Below are 21,511 nucleotides of genomic sequence, written 5' to 3'. Positions count from 1 at the left end.
CTGTCAAACACGCAGACCAGCAGCTTAGAACCCACATTGCTATCTTAAAAACACACGCATCGCCCACATGCACGACCCTGACTGACCAGGTTCATCAGCTTGAGGCCTTCCAGCAGCTTGCAGTTCCTGTTCTTGAGCCGGTGCGCCTCGTCGATCACCACGCAGCGCCAGTGCAGCTTCTTCAGGTCCGGACAGTCGGCCATGATCATCTCAAAGGTGGTGATCACACCGTGGAACTTCAGAACGCCAGGGATGGAGTTACCCTGCAGACGGTGAATAGGAGAGAGGGAGAGAAAGAGAGAAAGTAGCATGAACCCTTTATGTGTGTTGACTGAACAGTGCGTCGTCCCCTTTAGTCACAGTGGTCTCCGTAAAGGGGGTCTCGGTAATGGCTGACTTAGTCACAGGGGTCTTGGTACGGGGCTCTGGGAAACAGCCGTCTTACTTACAAGGGTCATGTTAACAGTTGTTTCGGTATAAGTTGCCTTGGTAACAGCGGTAATGGAGGTCTTGGTAACAGGGGCCTTGGTAACAGGGGTCTAGGTAACAGGGGTGTCGGTAAGAGAGGTCTTGGTAAAGGGCTTTGGTTACCTGCGGATCGCGGTAGAACATCTCGTACTGCATGATCATCTGGCGGCTGATGTGCGAGCCGTGGTACACGATGACGTTGATGTGCGTCCACATACGGAACTCGCGCTCCCAGTTGGTGATGGTGGAGAGTGGAGCGATGATGAGGAAGGGGCCGCGGACTCCCAAGGTGAAGATCTCATACAGGAAGGTGATGGACTGGATGGTCTTCCCCAAACCCATCTCATCTGCCAGGATGCAGTTCTTCCTGCAGGAGGGAGTTACTTTTAATACTTCACATTTCAGATCAAGCTCTTCTGTCTTTCCTTCCTCCTTCCAGTCCTTGTTTACTTCGTGCCGTGTTCCCTTATTTCCTTCCATCTTCTTTCGTCACCTTGTTCCAGCACACCTATCTTCCTCCCTCCATCCCTGGTTTCCTTCCTTCCTCTTTCCCTTAATTCCTATCTTCCTTGGCTTCCTTTCCTTCCCCCCCTCTCTTTATTCCTGCTTCCTTTCCCCTGCCCTCCCTGACTCTCTGCTATCTGACAAGTACTTTTACTTAAAATACTGTAACTACATTTAAGAGCAAGTACTTATATACTTTTACTGACGTTGATGTGGTACTTTCATTATTACTACAGTTTTCTGTTGAGATATTTGTACATCCACCACTACCGTAACAACTGATTGTGTGTGTACCTGTTGTACCAGTTGAACAGTAACCAGTTCATTCCCTCTAACTGGTATTCTCGCAGCTGGTTTCCATTACGATAGTCTCTGGAACGCTCGCGCTTCTGCCATTTGTCAGGAGGAGGACGCTCCTACACACACACACACACACACACACACACACACACACACACACACACACACACACACACACACACACACACACACACACACACACACACACACACACACGTTATAGAAGTTTCTCATTTCCATTGTATCTGTGACTAGAACACACTGAAACAGAATCTTTGTGTGTGTGTGTGTAACGTGTGTCCTCACTATGTGTCGCAGGTCGGCTGGAAGCTTCTGGATCTCCTCGTACTCCCTGATCTTGGAGGCGTCCAGATCCTCCTGCAGCTCCCACGTCGCCTCCTCATAGGACAGACTGCACCACTTCACCAGGTAGTGGGTCACCTCCTGTTTACACAACCATTATATTATACACAATACACAGTTTGTGTGTGTGTGTGTGTGTGTGTGTATATATATATATATATATATATATATATATATATATATATATATATATATATATAAAATTATTATTTTTTTTTTTCTGTTATTAGTCCAACTCGTTAATATTAAATACACAGACACAAAAAAAAGTGTAGTATGGTGTGTGTGTGTGTGTGTTAACCCACCTCTCCAGTCTCTGTATCCGTGGTAACAGCGATCTCTAAAATTCTGTCCACCTCTACATAATCTGGATTAAATAAATCCTCATCAGGCTGAGGGACATAGAGATACAGAGAGAGAGAGAGAGAGAGGGAGAGAGCGAGAGAATAACACATAATATTCATAAATTTGTTTCAGTTTAAATAAAAGTCAAAATAAAAATGTACATTCTAAACACTCAAGACTTCAAGAACAGTTTTGGGTGATGAAAATGAAGACAATGGTGATGAAGGTTACCTCTGTGAACAGGTGCTTCATCTGAGCCTGTTTGGTGCGGAAGCGTTTGATCTTCTGGTGGATTCTGGGATCTTTCTCCAGCTCATCCAGCGTCGCCCATTTACAGTGGAGGTACGAGCTGCAAGCGTGGAGAATAACAAAACATCAACAACTACAAACAAACAAGTGTATGAAAACGTTGGATGGTTCAATACGTTTTCATTAACGACAAGTCTCACGAGACTCACAAGTTTCTGTATTTGACGTAAAACTCCTCGGCCTCCTCTGATTGGTCCTCTGATGCAGAATCCTGGGGGGGCGAGAGAGAGAAAGCGGTGGGTACAACAGGCAGGTTAACCTGATGTGACAGACAGACAGATGCACAGACTGAAGATTTTTACATATATAGGATCAATAAAAACTATTATGAACTTCTTTCTGTGGTTGTGTGTGTGTGTGTGTACCTCCTTCTTCACTGTTCTGACGGAGAGAATCTTTTCAATGATGTTGGCCTCGTCTTCAGGAGGTTCCTGAGAGTGGAAGAGAAAGAAATGATGGGAGAACAGAAAAGTTGGAATGTACAACTTACATCTTAAGGCAGACCTGCCGACCTTGAGAAAATATTTTGAGTACCACAATCATTACAAAAAAAAAAAAGAAAAAAATATGCTCTCATTCTCTGGAAGACTTTCTTCGCTCACCGTGCGTTAAACCAAGTGAATCAAATTGAACTCCTTGTTTTACTGAGTGACGTCATGAACCGAGTCTCAAAAGAAAAAAAAAAAAAATCAAACTTTTCATCACAGGCGGCGCTCCGCTGTGACGGCAGTAGAAACACAGTCTGCACAATGTTGGAAAATTGTCAGGCGATAAATAATGTATCTAATCTTCTTTGTTTACATTGAAGTACATTAAAACAGCTGTCATTTTCTTTCTTTCCCTCATTTTTGAGCGTCAACTACGCAACTACGTTACATTACGTTGGTGTCGGGTTTGAGTATCGTTGCATTTTTACCAGTACAGTACATGAGCACAGTATCAGGCTGTAAATTTGAGCGGCACAGAATCAGAAAATATATCTGACACTGCTCGGCCGGCGAAAACTGACCGATTCATGGCCGATCGTCGATGCATGTCACGTTTTATATGCTAACATTAGGGTCACATTTTTGAGCATTTTTATACAGTAACTCTCCTACTTCCCATTTGACCTCAGAAATGCAGCGTTACACCTCAGCGGATAATAAAACCGCTAGGCTTACAGAACTATAGGTCGTAGCATCTGGTCCAATCCGAGGGATGTAGATTAAATACCCAATAAGTGTACAGTATTGTTTTGTATTGATTGACGTCATTAAATAACAATATATATATATTTTTTGCGTAGTTTCAGCTGGCCTTTCATACCTGCGAATTTGGACTAACAAGTGCGTAGTTGGTACACAAAGTGCGTGCAGGTTGGCAGGTCTGTTAATGTCCCTCAACTAGAAGTGTCAAAAAGTGATGAATAAGTTTACAACCTCTCAAGTATGAACCATCAAAAAACAGGCGGAATGACAGCAAGAGATAAAAATGTGATGCTGCGTTCTCCCTCAAAGGAGTGCGAGTGTGAAGTTATCTTGACAAGATATTCACCCTGGATATAATCAGTGAAGGTGGTTTAAATACAGTCAAAGTGTTTTATGTACTGTCAGTTAATGTGTTTGAATCAGTCAGTTAAGAAGCTCTGTCCGTTAAGAAGTTTTGTCAGTCAGGGTGTTGTACCTCGGCCTGCCAGGCGAGGGCGGTAGCGTTGACCGCAGAGATGCGTCCAGTTGCCAGCACTGCAATGGTCTCTCCGTCGTCGTCCACCACCTTGAAGTCCAGGTCCTCGTTGTACTTCCTCCTCTTGACCTGCCGTCCTGAACGCCGCTTCTGAGCGAGAGAGCGAGTCCGAGCGAGAGAGAGAGAGGTTTGAATCCAGCCTCCCATCATACCTGGCTGCTTGAAGCGCTTCGCATCTTGGGATATTTGTGCTCTTGTGGCAAACAACTTTGGTGTAATATATCTTGGGGTGCATTCTGGGTAATTCACAGCAGTCTACATAACGACTCTTTGGATGGGATTTGGAACAGCATCAAATAAATTGCTGACATCAGAGTTATAGTAGTAGTCAGGGCTCAACAATAACAAATTGCCCGGTTGACCAGTTACCCCAAGTAACCAGATTTGGGCCACTGTCAACCATCTTGTGGGGGCTGGTTACCCCGTTGTTAACCAGCGCTATATAAATAGCGCTCTGTCTAGAAATCTATCAATCGATTGGCTTATCTATTGACCTCATAATACCTTAGAATACCACCAGAAATTCTGCAACCATTTGTCAGCAACCAAATGCTGATGCATGGTTGCAACTCGGCAATCACTTCTAAAAGTCAGTGTCGGGCCCTGGTACTAGTGGTGCAACGGAACTTTGTTGATCCATGATCCGTACGCGGTGCCCCCCACGGTGCATGTGAACCGCGGATAAATTGCGAAATTGAACCATCATAGTGAAGTACAGTTTTACTGCCGCTACTTACTTTTAAAGTAATTAAAGTTACTTTTTAAAGTTATAATTCCTTACATCTTGATGCAGAGGTGCAGTGAAAAGGACATAGACAAGACAGAAGCGTGCTGTGTTTTGCTCTCAAGCAATGAGCGGTTTAAGGTACGTCGAGCTATGTTGCTGCTACTTTACCACATGTTAGGAATGAGTAAACAAATAGTGGAAAAAAAGTAAACTAGGAAACAAATAGTAAACTAGTAAACAAATACAATGTGTGATGAGGGATGCAGACTTCTCTACAAAATAGACTGCAACTCTTAAGATTGAGGCGATTGGAGAAAAAAACAAAAAAAAAAAAATTTGAATAAGAAAGAAATTGAACATGATACTGGTTTCTTGTTGGAATTCAATTCAGTTACTTGGGGCGGATCTAATCATATTTTTCAATTTACGTCCATGTTCAAAGGAAGAGGTATCATGCATGCCTCATATTCCACTTTAATTTAAAGATTGAGTATTAGGATTTTATTTAAACATTGGACATCTTGAATGATGTTTTCATCTAAGACCATGGGCAAAAGTTCCTTTAAAGAAGTGTTTTAGAGAGTAAATGCAAAGCAAAGTTATATTTATCCCCCCGAAACGGTGACTAAAAACCGTGATACAATCCGAACCGCGACTTTTGTGATCCGTTGCACCCCTACATGGTACTGCAGTACCTGTAGTACTTTTCCCACTCTGGATTCAACTCAAACTGCAGCGGTTGTTGGTGAAGTGTGTACCGGGTGGATTACCCAGGGCTCGACAAAAGCTGTTGCCCAGGAAAACCAGATTTGGGCCATTGCCAAAATCTTGAGTGGTCTCATTGCCTCGTTGTCAAGCGGCTCGCTGTACCTTGCCGTCTCTTTAGAAATCTATCAATCCTATCGATTTATCGTTTATTGACCTCACTCAACTATAAAATCCAGCAACCCTTTTGTCAATCTCGGCAACCCAAAGCTGTTGCATGGTTGCCAGTCTTCGCACCGGGCTGTGGGACTGAACTCTCACCGCAATGTCCACCGAGTCCTGGCTGTCGTCCCCTCCCAGGGTCAGCGTGGACACTGAGGCGTCGTCGTCGCTCTCCAGACCATCAGGGAGCGACGGCTCCTGGTTTCTCCTCTTCCCTTTCTTCTTCTTCTCCACCGGAGCCACGCCGGGGTCCCTGCCGTGTGTCAAACGGGAAGTTGCTAGCGTTAGCATGAAGCGTTATCAGAACACGGAGTAAAAAACGGTTTTACGTGGCTTCACGTGAAAGTCTGGTTTGAGGTTCCTCCACCAGACACTCACCTGTCGTCCTTCTGAGGACATTTAGATAGGGTATGATGAGTACATTTCCCCTCAAATTGTGTGATAGGGCCTCTTCAGCATAGGAGAGTTCAATGAATAGTTTTTAAAAGGCAAATCTTTACAAAAAGTAAGACCAACTTTTGGACAAAAATCAGTTATTCAGTCACTAAAGGAATATTTCCTTGAGGTCAGATGGCAACGTCAGTTAACTGGAACAAATCCAAGCATTATTTGTTTCCCACAAAACTCTGGACAGGTATAAGTTAGGCTTGGGCAGATTTATGATTAAAACGTCTATCAGCGATCAACTCCATCGTTCGCGATTGACATTGGTGACACTATTTATTTTATCGGCCAGGAAAAAAATCCAAGCATTGTAATGGTGTAAGTGCAGTTTACCGTGTTCTGAAACTAGAGCAGAGAGGGAGATGGCAAGAGAGAGAGCGAGAAGGCTCTCGCCCTCTTTTCTCAGAGCTATCGCGTAACCACTAGTGATCGGATCTCACTTCCCTACTCTACAGTCCCATGCAGGGGCAGGTGCTAAAAAAAAAAAAAATAATAATAATAAAAAAAAGAACTAAAGGCACATGGACCCCCAGCTCCGGTTTCAGGCATTTTGCTGCTCTTTCGCCCCCAATAAAATCGTACCAGCGATCGGAATTTTGCACAATCACCCAAGCCTAGTACAGGGATATTCTTGGATTTCTCTCCACGGGTAAACATAAGGGTAAGTATAAAGTGAGATGGTTAATCTAGAACAGGTAAAACTCAAATATAAGATTATTTGAGGACTTCATATTTGTAAAACTTTAATGAGACATTAAGACTTTTCAAGGACCTGCAGACAACCCCTTGTTTACATGTGGGGTTAGTTGCAGACAAGGCGCTTATGACACAGAAATACAGAAAAGAGATGATAATTATAATAATATATATTACCATACATAAGTATAATGTATTCTGTTATATTTTACTTTTCAAACAATCATGATCGATCCCGTTTAGACCTCGCATTAACATGCGTCTTTGGTGATCCAATCACAAGTGGACAGCTCTAATGCCAGGAGTAAACGCACCGAAGATCAATTGAGATGCAATCGCTCAGACCGCATTCGGAAGTGGTCTGGGCCGTATGGACACATTCTTTTAGCAGTGTAAACGCAAATGTGTCCTAGGCCACATTGAAGGACCACATACTCAACTGATGTCCTTTGCGTGAGCGGAAGTACGTACTTCTCACGCGCCAACGAGGTCATAATAAAGTGCAAAACAACAGGAAGAAGCCACCACAACAATAGGCAAAATGGATTCTCGTGGATGGAGTACACAGGAAAAAGGGCTGAAATTATGAGCGAAAATAAATGCATTTAAAATAAAAAAACACAGTGTTTTTAGTTTGTCTGTTCGGAGACACAGGGAACGGTGACGCGCAGTAGACCGGAGATCGCTCCGCCTCCACTGTCCCGATCCAAGGCGGAACAGGACAACCCCTTAACTCAGATGGGTTTCAAAATGTTGTTTCATACAAGTAGGAAGCAAATTAAAATAAATACATTTAAAATAAAAAAAAAACCAGGAAAACCGGTGTGGCATGTACCGTGCACCACTGTCTAGGAGACAAAACTCCACTCTTATTCCATGGGGTATGCTTTAAATTTTCCATACAAGTAAGAAAATCACTATAAATTTCAGTCTGAATTGTTTTGATTTTGCCCGCACACCAAGGTCTTTGCATTTTGTCTTTGCAAACAAAAATGATGTATGTGTTTATTTGCATAAAGAGCGGGGAAATGAGATCTGGTCACAAGTGGTTAGTGAGACGCATGTGGAGATGTGCATTCTAATGGCAGGTGTGAACAGACATACTTAGAGCTGTGCACTTGTGATTTGATCACCCAAGATGCATGTTAATGCCAGGTGTAAACACGGCCATAATCAAAACAAACAGTTAATACATTGCTTTACAGTCCAGAGGAGGTAGAGAAGAGAGAGCAAGAGAGGGATGAACTAAAGAGAAAACAAAGTAGGGTAGAGAGAGAGAAAATAGTTGGGGGAAAGAGACATTGAGCAGGAGAATAAAAGTGGGTGAGAGAGAGAGGAGAAATTATTCAGATAAATCTTCTCCATCACCTGCTTTCCTTCCAAAAATAAGTCACATGACTTCTCTATTTTTTCCATTTGGGCTTCGGGCTTCGAGCTTCAGTCAGTCAGTCGGGGTCCTACCTGGGTTTGCGGCCCCTCTGTTTGGGTGCTGGGGCCCCTGCCTGGCTCTGGACCCTGGTTGGGGCTTGGGAGGTCTGGAGAACGCGGCCCTGTTCTGGAATCCTGGTGGAGTTTCCAGGGGCTTGGAGTGGGGCGCAGCCTGCTGCTGCTGGGGGGGGGGGGGGGGTCAAAGGTTAGATTGAGATAACCTCTATAAATAAATAAGAAGTTGCAGAATATGATGACGGATATGATTGTGATTGCAATTCAATACAACAATTTCTTAAAATTTTGAGAAGGAAATGCTTAAATTTTAGAAGCTGAGCCTCACTCTCCTGAACCTGTTAATCTGTGAATCACAACTTTCCGTGGCAACAGTTTTAACGTTAAAGTTTACCTATGTGACTTTTTCCACCTGAAAATAACAGCTTAAGAAACATTTTGATGGTACATTAACTTGTAATATGAAGAATGGCAGCTCTTTCATTCCCACCTATCCCCCAAGCCCCTGTTCTTGTATATGTAACTTCTGTGTTCGGGTATGAAACCGCAGGAAAAGTGTGTTAGGCTTTACAGCACAGAGTCACTTCCTTGATGTTTGGAGGCGGGAATAACCTTTTTTTTTGGCCTAGTAAAATAATAAAAAATTAAAAAAAAGATGATTAACCTGCCGGTCAAAATGTCCTGTAAACAGAGTTTGTTTCACCCTCTGACTCGCGCGTGCGAGTCGATCTGCCAGGTCGAGCACATCCGGTACCTACACCGGTAGCAGGGGGCCGATCCCCTCGGCTCCGCGAGCACTCAGCCCATGGCTCTGGGAAGCAGCATGGTCCATGCACGGGGCCGTAACTTAGGTATACATTATATATGCGGTCGTAACTGTTATTGAAACGTGACCGATAAGGTTAAAATTAGTCTGGTAAAATTAATTATTTTCGGACACGAGTTTGACGACAGTGGTGTAAACGTGCAATTAGGCTCAGAAACTGTAGGGGCGCCAAATCCCAAAAGTTACATAGTGCGGCTTTAACTTTTGAATATATTTGAATAGAAAAAATACCAGATGGACAAAATAGCCTAAACTCCATCTTGATATGAGATCAATTATGGAATCTATATATTATTATACATATGTACTGTTCATTTATGAAGTTCAAATATGATTTAATTATATTCTGAATTAAATTGAGAAACTGGAACATTGATACTTTGTTGGGAAGTCATGCAACCATTTTCCACTTCCCAAATCATTTGAAATATTCTGTGAAAGATTTTTCTAAGGCACATCAGACGGTACACTGAATAAATACAAAATGTAAATACAGTATATCTCGCTCCAGAAAAGGAAACCCACAGTACCTTGCGCAGGCGGTACCGGCGGTAGAACTTTGATCTTGGGCTTCCTGCCTCTCTTAGCGGGCACCTTGACGGGCAGCTCGACCGGGGCCTTGCACTCCGCCGAGCCCCGGGCCTCCCGGCGGTCCTTGGCCCGGTGGGGCTCCTTGTCCTGCTTGTGTCGTCGGGGGACGGATTCCATTCCATCTGGAGGCGAGAGGAAAAGAGCGACAATACACCTAAGCGTCACGGGTCTTTGTGGACAAAAGCACAGAATCGTCAAAATAACACGGCCACGACGGGATGCTGAACCAGAGGAGTTCTTCTCTTCAATTCTTTATCAAAATAATTTTTCGAGGTCGGAACAGGCAATTTTTTCCGAAACAGTAAACAACCTTCGACTGTAAAGTATTTCCAACATTAAAAAACAGCATCGAAAAAAGCATTTAATTAGCATCATTCAACAACTATAGGGTGTCTACAGGTACCAGAGAGTCAGTAAAGTAATTATTATACATAAGCAATATGATCAGGATATAATATGAACTTCATTCTATGAACTGTTGTTGGAACAGTTTCCCTCAGGTCAGATAACAAGGTAAGGGGAATAAATATATAATAGTGATAAAATAAATATTATGGTGATATTTATTTTATCACTATTACATTATCTTTTTATAATTCCATTGTTGTTTGGCTGCGCTGCTTTTCACATTCAACGGTCCTTTCTTCTCTTCACATCTGCCCGTCCTCCATCACTTGAACATGTCACCTACTTCCATCCCTCCGTCTCTTTGGCTTGCTGCTCTCTCGCTCCTGTCCTCCCCCCGCCTCCCGTTTGTCTTTTTTCTTCCGTTTCTTCTTGACGCGGGAGCCGCGCCCCCCTCCGTCGTCCTCCCCGCTCGTCAGCAACGGCGCCGCCCCACAGTGATTGGCCGTTGCCGTGGCGCCCGCGGGGCTGAGGAGGCGGAGCTGTTCCTTGGGGCCCAGGACGAGCTTGCCCCGCGGGATTGTGGGAAGTGTAGTTTGGTCCGAGGAAGAGGTGGCCACAGTGGAGGATGAAGGCAGTGGAGTGTGCTTCAGGAGACCGCCGTACATCTGGGGGAGGCAGGAGGGGGAGGGAGAGAACAACGAAGGGGAGAGAGAGGGAGAGGTGGAGAGACAGGGAGGGAGGGAAAGAGAGGGAGGCAGAGGGGGAGAGAAGTGAAAAGAATTATCAGTATGAAGGCAGTACCGATAAAGTGCCAAGCGTTGACGAAAGTAAGGTTTTTTTATTCGGCAAAGTGCTTCATAATAAAATAATAAATATATTAAAAAAGTCACATCAAAACAGATACGGACACAAAGACAGAAATTCAGGTTTCGAACAGGTTTGGTGTCTAGCTGCTTTCCAACGATGTGACGTTCAGATTGACTAGCTCCAGAGACCTGGAGGAACTCGACAGAAGACCTGAGGCCCTGTCCACGTACACGGATGTCCACAGGAAAACTGCGTTTAAGGAACTGAAAACAAAGCTTTTGGAAAACGCCTTCCAGGGTAGTGTTTTTTTTTGGACGGGTAAAATGGAGCATCTTCAAAGCCCTGACTTCATTATCAAAACTTTCGCATTTGCACATATTGTACATCACCAAGCAACGAGCAGCGCCTGTTGTGATGCCCGTGGTGTGGCCATCCAAAGTTTAAGTCTCTGCAACTTTAGGAGTCACACCCATACAGTATTATGTATGAATACTATGAAGAAGCTCAATACACTGCATGCTCCTAATGTTCTTCTGTGTTGTTGAAAATCAAGTTTTATGATATATTATCGTCCCCTACTGGCCTGGAATGCATACAGTATGTGAGCGTTTTAAATCATTTTTGCGGTCGTTTTTTTGTTTTGTTTTGTTTTTTTCAAATGGGGAAAAATGTGTCTTCACGAGTGGACAGGATGGAGGGGGAGGTCCATGATGTTTGGAAATGACTGACCATGTTGAATTCTAAACGTAACAGGAGAAATATGGGACCTGCCATGGGACCTGGTCAGAGGCCGAGCAGCAGTGCTTTTGACCACAGGTAGGTGGTTCAGGGAAGACTTAGAGCAAAATGACAACAGTCCAAGTGAGGGGAAATAAAAGCATGGACACGGCGAGAGACATCTGTGGACATTTCTTTGGGTTCCCCCCCCACATAATTTGCACCTCTTTCTAGATAGGGTTAAGGTTAGAACAAAACGGTGACAAAAGCCGATTGAAAAAAAGAGGGAAAAACCAATTAACAACAATTAAAGAAAGAAAGAACAGTTCCAGTGTTTCACCTCTTACAGACGGTGTCATTCTACAGAGATCATGTTATAATTTATTGTAAGAAGGTGGGTGTTCTTCGCAGGTTGCAGAACAAGACCAGCTGGATAATTTGACATTCTTGCCAAAATAGAATTAATCCCCAACCCAAAAAAGGCCTTAAACCACCACTTCAAAACCGCCCAGAATTCCCAGAATTCCTCAAAAAGAAGCTTTCCACCCATATGCTGTATTGAGGCTACAGTGACTAGTACATTGTACTCAGCACTATTGGAGGATAGATGCAGTATAAATATCTGAAGGAGTACTTCTACAATGACTACTTCCACCGCATATAGCACTACTGTAGGATAGATGGAGTATAAATACCTGAAGGAGTACTACAGTTAGTAACACTGTATACAGTATACAATCATATTCAGATAAAGGACTTGAACCTTGTCCGCCAGTGTTTTGCTAATACGGGCCATATGGAGAATTATGATTATTAAGTCCGAGGTCTGGAGGTGGGAGGTAGAGGTTTAACTACCAGGTATTCTAATGAGTCTCTCTACTCTGCATAAATATGTGTGGCCATAAATATTCACGAGTGGTAGGCAAACCACAAGGTCAACCCGGCATATGGTCAAAACAGTGCCGTGTGTTTGAATCCTAAACAGAGATCCTTTAATATTTATTACTGACTTTCACATCGTGCACCCTGGGAACACTATATTGCACTGAGGGTCAGATACGTTCCGTCCGTCTCTGCAGACCGCCAAGAAAATACAAGCTCTTTGTAAGCCAAGGAAAAAAATCAGGAAAATCTTCACCAAGGCTTCTTATAGAATTTCCAGAGGCAGCTCCTCCAATTAGAAGTTCTGTAACATGAGCATTGTCTCTTCCATCTCTACTGCTACCTCCACCTCCCTCTCCTGAGCTGCTGCAAGGTAATTGATTAATCGCTTGACTACTACTTCACGAGTGCATTTGGTGCAGCATTTAAATTCAGCTTCCGTCATCAGAATACACAAATCAGAAGATATTTTGGTGCAACAACACTTGGCAATTGGATCCAAGCTCTTTAGTCAGATCTGTGTTTGGATCTCATCCCAGGAAACATTAACCCTTAGAAGCCCATTTTGCCGTCTATGTAACTTTTGCTTCAGCAAGTGAGTTAGCAAGTCTAAGCACTGAAATAAAATGCATGGAACCATTTTCAGCACAAACTCAGCTACAAGTCAGATTTATCATTTCAGCAGTCAAACGTGTAAGAAAGAATAGAGATGGAGGTGCCCATCAATAAGATGTGATGGTCGATTGAAGGACAGAAGATTGAATGAGCTGCTGATGAGCGGTGTTGAATCGGGATGTCCAATCTGCTTCGCAGTCATTAGGGTGGGCCAATCTCAACTCTCACGTCAAGCCAAGACCAAAGTTTCCGTGCGGCCAATCCCGTTTGTCTACCGTAGCCATTCTGCAGTGGTGGAAGAAGTCCCGACTCAGACCTGTTAATTCAAAGTAGAGACGACGTCTAGACGGCGGAGGAAGCCGCACGGTTGTTATTACGCATCGAGGTTTAATGTTCCCTTCAGGCTACTGTTGTGGCCAGAACCTACATCGTTGAACCAACAACCCATCTCTCTCTCTCTCTCTCTAATGCATCCGATGTCATTACAATATTGTCTTCTATATTACTATTTCAGAAGCACAGTATATAAGATATAATATCTAAATGCCATAAAGTAACAAAAATACTCGGGATTCCCTGGTCTTGAAATATATCTATTTGAACGTAAACAACAAATTTTAATTTATAATGGAACATGAATGTCTACATTTAACAAATGTTAAGAACTGTATCACATTGCATTGTATCGCACCGAATCGTTCCGTATTAAAATGTGTCGTCCCTGAATCGTATCGTAGCCCATGTATCGAGATAGGTATCGGATGGTCTTATAAGGAGAGATGTACACCCCTATTGTAGTATAGTAGCAAAGTACTTTGACAACACACCAAATAGTTTGAATGTTGGCGTATTATCCAAATAAGTTTGACAAGAAAGTCCTCTCTCTCGAATCTGCTTCCTAGGTAGGACTCGCTGATATAGCCCCCATTAAAGGTGCTTCTCTGATCTCCTAGTGAAACGGAGCAGCACGAAAAAAATTCCGCTCAGGCTAAACCGCTTTTAAGGGATTTTTAAGGAGATTTGGGACACGATTTGCGACTCTGCGTGAATGTTCCTGTTCATACAGAGTGAATCAGTCGGCGCTCACTGGGCTTGTAAAATAAAAGCCACTGGTTCAGACCAGCTTGGAAGAGCTGGAGGCAGAAAGGGAAGGGAGAAAGGAAGGCTCACTGAGGCTCTCTGCAGACTGGGTGCGGTACAATTTATTTTCTTACATAAAAGCCAGTCTAGACAGAGACCAAGTTAGGGAAAAAAAGGAAACCAATTAGTCATTTTAATGTGTTTCCTTAAGTTTGTCTTTGTTGTCATAAAAATACAGGACCCAACTCCAACATTTTGAAGTGGTTTCCATGTAGTTAGTTAACATGTATCAGTTTTTGGTTGCCAAGAATGACAGAATAGTAGCATCATTTGATAACTAAAATTTTTTAATTAAGTTTAAGATTGATCGATCAATTGATCAATACATTTCTAAACAGACAGCGAGGTGTACCACGCTGGCTGAGAACGAGGCAACCAGACCGCAAGACTGTTGAATGGCCCAGTCCAGTAAATACAATCACATAAGTAGAAGACATTTATCAGTGTGTTGACAGGCATTAAACCCACTTCAAGTCCTCAGCATTCTGCCTCTCCATGAAATGATTACACGTTGTGCTTGTTGCAGTTGATTATAGATAACACACAAAGGCATCAACATCGGAGTGTTGACAGATTTTTGCGCTTTTATATAATTCCTGGAGATTTAACTCATTTGTTTCAGCACTGCAAACAATCCTAAACGATCCTATTCTGCCAAGTGCTAGCTTTCAGGGAGCTGTGTGACTTGTTGTGAGTCAAACTGTATGTGTCAGCAATGGAAACTACAGCATGCTCTATAGCAGCAACACCGGCCTTTCAAAGACATTGATTTGTGTGTGTGTGTGTGTGTGTGTGCGTGCAGGGGTGTGTGTGCGCGCGCAGGGGTGTATGTATGTGTGTGTGTGTGTGTGTGCGCGTGTGCGTGTGCGCGCACACGCACGCGCGCGCATTCGGCTGGGGACTCACAGAACGGCTCCAGGGCTCCCATGACAGCGGAAGGCAAAATGAAGAAGGCTCTAAAATTGGTTGAGATCTATTGTGAAAAACTCAAGCTCTAAATGTTAAACTGTCCTAAAGCTCTGACTGTTTGACGGAAATCAAAAACACACCTTTTCAGTGCGTATGCAGATACATTTGGGTCTCTGATGGGACTGTTCACACACAAACCGTAAAATTAAACAACCCAGTCAGTATTAAGTGAGCTGTCTACTTCATAAAACAAGCCATTCAGATTTGAAGCCCCTTCCTACGTCAAGTGGGGCTTCATTATAATTAGAACCGCCCTCCATCGGAGTAACTCCACCCACAGCTAAAGAATAACAAGCCCCGTTGGGAACTGCTTTGTAGGCTTAAGAAACCAGCACACATCTTCCCGATGAAAGAGGAATTAATACCAACTGTCCATAATGAAAGTGCAGACGATAGAAATGTAAGTATTGAACAAACAATTCTGCTGTGTTTCTTTCTATTAAAAAAATAAAATAAAAATGAAAAAAAGTATGCTGTAGATAGACGTGTGCCTTTCTCCAAACAAAACCAATAAAAATGGTGCGTTTTGTTGTGGATATACATATTTTATTAACCAACATTTACATGAAAGAAAAAATCCCTGTGTGCTTTGTCCTGGTGCGGTGTCCTTGTTTCCCACAAGCTTGGAGCCCGGCAACGAAATGAGGCCTTTCAGATCCAATATGAGTGAACATTCAGCAACTGGATTGATTATTTCTCGCCTCAAATTTTGGTGGACTGATAAGGTAAAATCAGACTTCATCTAGCTGTCTAAACTGCTGTGTTTGAACTGTTCTGTTTAAACTTTTCTAAAGCTGGTCCTAATGTGAACTCAACTGTTCCAAAGCTGAATGCTTCAATTATTCAAAACGTTAAATTGTTGTAGGTGTTTAAACTGTTCGAAAGCTCTGACTCTATTAACGGTTATGTTTATTCTTTTCTAAGCGGAGTTTTTTAACTGTTCCTTATGTTTAAACGCTGCGTGTGTTACTATGTTGTGCGCATAACTGTGTGTCTGTACGTAACTGTGTCTGTGTGTATTTAATCCAGATGTGACCTCAGTCTCGGCTCCTAAAAGCTATAAGCATCATCTGAATGAATCGATGACACACACATACACACACGCACGCACGCCTGTCGGGCGGCTCCGCCAGTTGGCTCAGAGGCAGAATTAGAAAATAAATAAAGAAAGGAAAAGAAAAAGCAATTCAGGGCCGTTGCCGTGGAAACAGACTCTCCGCGGCGTGACTGACGTGAGCACGTGGTTGCCGCAGTAACCCCTTCACTAGCAAAAGGCCCGGGGTCGGATCGCGCCCCTGTCTGTTGTTGACCATCCGTTTCTCTACAAGGGGCTCGGGACCCCTTCATGGGCTGCGGGACAGACCATCAGCGGTCCTAGTTCTGTTCTTGATTTAGAAAGAAAAGCTCAGTCACCTCTCAAGAGTCTGAGGTAAGCAGCTGCTGTTCCTCAGGCCACAAACCAGATCCGACCAAAACAAAATTGTAATCGATACTCTAGTCATGTTTCCAACCCCTTTCCAACCTGCACTGAAAGCCGTAAAACTACTGGTAATGTTCCATGTTTGCGTCATGTGTGAACAGGAGCTGGTCTCCATGTTTCGTAAAAGATGAATTTCCCCACTCTCAACCTAGTGTAATTTCCAGAAAAATGGCAGTACGGCTGTGTATGGAAGTGTCTGGGAATAGGCGCAGTTAACATTGCCTTAAAGGAGGGGTGTGTCCGAATTCAAATAAAGGACAAATAGTGGGGTTTTAGGAAAATGTATTTTGTACAATTTCAAAAGTTATTTGTTTTCAGGGGGGGGGGGGGGGGGGGGGGGGGCAGTTAAAAAAGCGAGTCCGATCCAAACTGTGGCGCTCGGCTACAAAGACGAGAAACTGAAACATGTCCAGTCTCTACAGAGATGGTTCTTTACATTCTTAACTATTTTTCTTCTTAAAAATACCACCCAGACCATAGACGTGTCTTTTACAGGTAAGGGTGCGGTGCGGCGACATGTGGCACAAGCGCTTCACTTGCCCACCGGCTGCACCGGAGGGAGCGTGCGGACAAGGAGAGGTAGAAAGGGTGGAGAACGTTCCTTCTCCGGAGGCAGAGTGTAGAACAGGTTGAAAATGGTCACACTGATTTAATCACATTTGGTGAGGATTATTATGTCCGGGGACAGACGGGGGCTCCGTCCCGGTTCCGTAATCGGAAGGAACCGAGTCCGTCCGAAACGGGAAGTGAAGTGCTGGTCCCGAGAGCCAGGAAAAAAAATATGAATAAAATAGTGACGCGGCATGGGATACGACGGGGCTTTTTCAAATTTCGTACAATTAGGAAATGGAAGATGATTAAATCTAAAATTAAAATGTACACAAAAAGGACATTAAAACATTGAATAAATCTTAAATGTTTAAATATAAATATTATCTTGAATAATTGTGCAGATAGGATTCTGTCTGGTTCGACAAACATGTGTCTGTAGCTCATGAATCATAAATGACCCAAAGGGAGATTTTTGGCCTTTAAAATGACATTTACATCATACAAACACAGGCTAAAATCTGACCCACAACATCAAATAATGGTCAAATTTCTATTTTGCATAATATCATTGTATCTGAAAAGCAGAGTAGAGGGAAAGGAACAGCAGGTATTACTGCCTTTCGGAACACCAACACTAAATTCGAACCCTCAGCCTCACGTGGCGCTCTACTCAAGCTGCTGTTTGAATAACGACGGTTTAATGGGTGTGAACGGAAAATATTGGAAATGGCTTCAACCCCGCTCACAATCCCCGTTTGCATTTAATTCCCCTGCCAGGATGCACAGTTCAACACACCAAAGAATAAAACAATAGAACGAGCCTCAGGTCCAATATATCTATTTAGTTTTTATTAAAAAGTTGGAACATATCATTGAATCAATTAAGATCAAATTTAAATAATTGAAACATGAGCTCACATCATCAAAACAAAATAAAGGAATTGCTCAATGATTTAAAAACATTTGCTTGAAAAGATATATACATACTGTGTGCGCACGCACGCACGCACACACACACACACACACACACACACACACACACACACACACACACACACACACACACACACACACACACACACACACACACACACACACACACACACACACACACACACACACACACACACACACACACACACACACACACACACACGATCTGCATCAGTAAAAATCTGTTGATGCTGAAGCTATCGTCACAGAGACTGTGACGATAGTGCTAGCTTCAAGTGCCTTCTAATTGGGTATAACTGGCCTTGCTTTTGGGGCAGGGGGTCTCGACGGCATCCTGGGTTTGATTTTTTTTTTTTCTTCTAAAATGAATTGGTTTTCTTAGTTACTACCGTGGTATTATAGCTATAGTGGTGCACAAATATTTAGTACTGCTATTAGCTATGACCTATGAAAGCCAGCGTTTCCTCCATCAGAGCCCACACCCTTTAATCCCCATCAACAGAGAATATTAAAGTGGTAATCCATTCAGGATTACATTGGGGGGAAATCCCATATTTCACATTTATACTATATTTATATATTTGGCACCTTTTCAGAAACAGCCATAATCAGGGTATTTTCAGACCTGCCAACCTTAGGAAAATATTTTGAGTACCACTACAGTGTAACAGGGTCTGAGTCTGAGTCTCCATTGTGTTTGAGTTACTGCAGCTGAATGAGTCCATCAGTTATTCACACCGTATCTATGTCGTAACGAGGCTAACCACATCGTATGCAAGCTACTACTGCTAACTATACACAAATTAATCTAATTAAGATTTACCCCTTGATGTGCATTATGTTTACTTGGTAAACATGTTTAACATGTTTACCAAGTAACATGTTTTTATTATTATTATTTTTTAAGTCTTATCTGCAGATTCCGATTTCCGATCTGCTGTACGTCAATGACAAATACATCCCGTGATGTGACACGGTGCTTATTATCGTTCATTTTTCACTGTGGAACAACAATAGAACATGAAACTGTCCCTGAGTTCCAATAAAATACAACATGGGACAGTCACCAAGTTTCAGTATAATTCAACCTGTAACTCTCACTGAGTTTTAGTAGGACACAACATATAACTAACATGGAAATGTCCAGTTCAAACTTCAGAATGAAACTTTCACTTGAGTGCAAATATACATTTAGATTATATTTATATGGTACTTTGCAAATAAATTGCAACCACTACAAAAAAATAAAAATGTAATAAATGGCAGACTCTTCTCGCTCTCGTTCACTGGAAGTCCTCCTTCGCTCACCGTACGTTAAACCAAGTGAATCACATCGAGCCACTTGTTTTATTGAGTGACGTCAAGGGTCTCAAAAGGTAGGCCAACTTTTCAACACGAGCGGAGCTCCGCTGTGACAGCGGTAGAAACGCAGTCGCAATGTATTTATCTAATCTTATTCGTTTACCTTGAAGTACCTCCAAACAGCCGACATTTTATTTTTTTCGCTCACTATTTTGAGCGTCAACAACGCAACTACGTTACATTACGTTTGAAATCGGGTTTGAGTATCGGAGCATTTTTACGAGTACAGTACATGAGCACAGTATCAGGCTGTAAATTTGACCGACACAGAATCAGAAAATTTATCTGACACTGATCGGCCGGCGAAAACCGACCGATTCCGGTCACCGGCCGAACGATCAGTGCATCTCACGTTTTATACTGTATGTAAACATTAGTCACATTTTTGTACTTTATTATAACTCCCCCACTTCACATTTTACCTCAGAAATGCAGCGTTCTCGGTGGATAATAAAGTACCACTTGGCTTACAGAACTACAGGTCGTAGCATCTGGTCTAATCCAAGGGATGTAAATTTAATACCCGATAAATGTACGGTATTGTTTAGTATTGAGTGACGTTATTAAATTACAATAATATATACTGTATATATTTTTTCTTTGCGTAATTTCAGCTGGCATTTCGTACCTGCGTATTTTGACTAAGAGTTGCGTAGTTGGTACCCAAAATGCGTGCCGGTTGGGAGGTCTGTATTTTGCATGAAGAACTTTCTCCTCTACATGCTGTTACCATTGTTGGTTGTGGGGGGCGCTTTTCGTGCCAAAAATGCAAAGATTGGGCACATGAAAGAAGTGAAAGGCAGCCACAGTGAATTATCTAAAGCAGGGGTTCCCCACCACCGAGCCGCGGACCGGTGCCGAGCTGTGCGGCATTTTCCACCGGTCCGTGAGAAGACGGGCTCAAAAACAAGTGAGCGAACAATGTGTTTTTATTGTAGATGTGTTCATCTATTATCTAGAGTATATTATTTATTTTCCCTCCCCGCGCTGTATACACTGCATGGGGGCGGCCGTGGTGCGCCTCACTCTGCTCGCCAGTCCCGAAGTCGGGGGCGGAGTTCCCCAGTTTATTCTCTAAACACAGGGGTACTTTTTTTGCAGGATTCTCTTGTATTGTAGTGGGATTTATTTCTTTTACTCCGTGCGGAAGAGGGAGACACTCGGTCCAGTCCAGGATAATAAAAAGGTGGGGAATCCCGGATGTAAAGCAGAGTAGCTAGTTGTAGTCAGTAAAATGTGGATATGGATGAACATCCACAAAAAAATAACATATCCTTAAGTGACCTCAAGAGGGAAAACTTTGTAGAAAATGAAAGTGACGTCGTAAAAGTGAAGACGAGGGTCGGTAAATATACAATGTGTAAAATATGTAGATGAAACGTCAACACCACATACGGTATTATTTATTTAGACTTAGATACTTGCCATATGTATTTTGTTTCTATCAAAATTTTACTGAAGTGAAATGTAAATTAAAGCAGGTGTACCTGTTACTTCCTGTTCAAACATGAAATTGATTTTTGTTGTAATATTTACTTTAAAAATAGCGTTAGCTGACGGGACGGGACTTTTTTGAATGTTCAATAAAAAACGAATCTGCATGCCTTCATGATTTATTTTTTTATATAGACTGCCTATCAATTGTTTTTAAGCTCAAAAAACAGAGATGATATTTGACCGGAATCTCTCCGATTTGTCCGGGACACTGAAATCTTCCAGGAAAAGTGGACCGGCACCAGTTTTTTCCCCCCAAAAGAAACTCTGATGCAGTTTCTAATGGATCTCTGGGATTTGTAGTGAAATACACCAAATTTGCAAGTAAATAATCTGCAGCTCCCCTGTTCGTTTACCATTTTGTCCAAAAGGAAAAAACAAAAAAAACACAAATACAAGGAAATGCCAACAGAACACTGCGATGGTGTGAAGCAGAGATGAAAAGCAAAGAAAAGCCATTTGTGTCGTTTGTTTTGGCATTAAAACAATAAAAACTCCACTAGAAAAAGGCAGGAAAACACCA

At 42.7% G+C, this 21,511-nt stretch overlaps 1 protein-coding gene across 1 annotated transcript in view; it reads right to left on the bottom strand.

The window, feature by feature from the left end:
• chd6 (chromodomain helicase DNA binding protein 6) overlaps positions 1-21,511 on the bottom strand; it is a gene marked incomplete at its 3' end in the record, with an annotated part of 72,402 nt that overhangs the window by 30,696 nt on the left and 20,195 nt on the right. The window contains exons 3-15 of the mRNA XM_080000967.1: positions 10,360-10,681; positions 9,608-9,790; positions 8,270-8,414; positions 5,768-5,921; positions 3,955-4,104; positions 2,655-2,720; positions 2,439-2,500; positions 2,212-2,329; positions 1,941-2,027; positions 1,579-1,716; positions 1,267-1,388; positions 592-835; positions 87-263 (exon numbers count right to left, since the gene is read on the bottom strand). Coding sequence (XP_079857093.1) covers positions 87-263; positions 592-835; positions 1,267-1,388; positions 1,579-1,716; positions 1,941-2,027; positions 2,212-2,329; positions 2,439-2,500; positions 2,655-2,720; positions 3,955-4,104; positions 5,768-5,921; positions 8,270-8,414; positions 9,608-9,790; positions 10,360-10,681 — 1,968 coding nt within the window. The remainder of the gene's footprint in view (positions 1-86; positions 264-591; positions 836-1,266; positions 1,389-1,578; positions 1,717-1,940; positions 2,028-2,211; positions 2,330-2,438; positions 2,501-2,654; positions 2,721-3,954; positions 4,105-5,767; positions 5,922-8,269; positions 8,415-9,607; positions 9,791-10,359; positions 10,682-21,511) is intronic.

Source organism: Zeus faber (assembly GCF_960531495.2).
Source record: "Zeus faber genome assembly, chromosome: 5".
Taxonomy (NCBI): Eukaryota; Metazoa; Chordata; class Actinopteri; order Zeiformes; family Zeidae; genus Zeus; species Zeus faber.
Note: the sequence above shows the minus strand (reverse complement) of the source record. Positions and strands in the feature narration are given on the sequence as shown.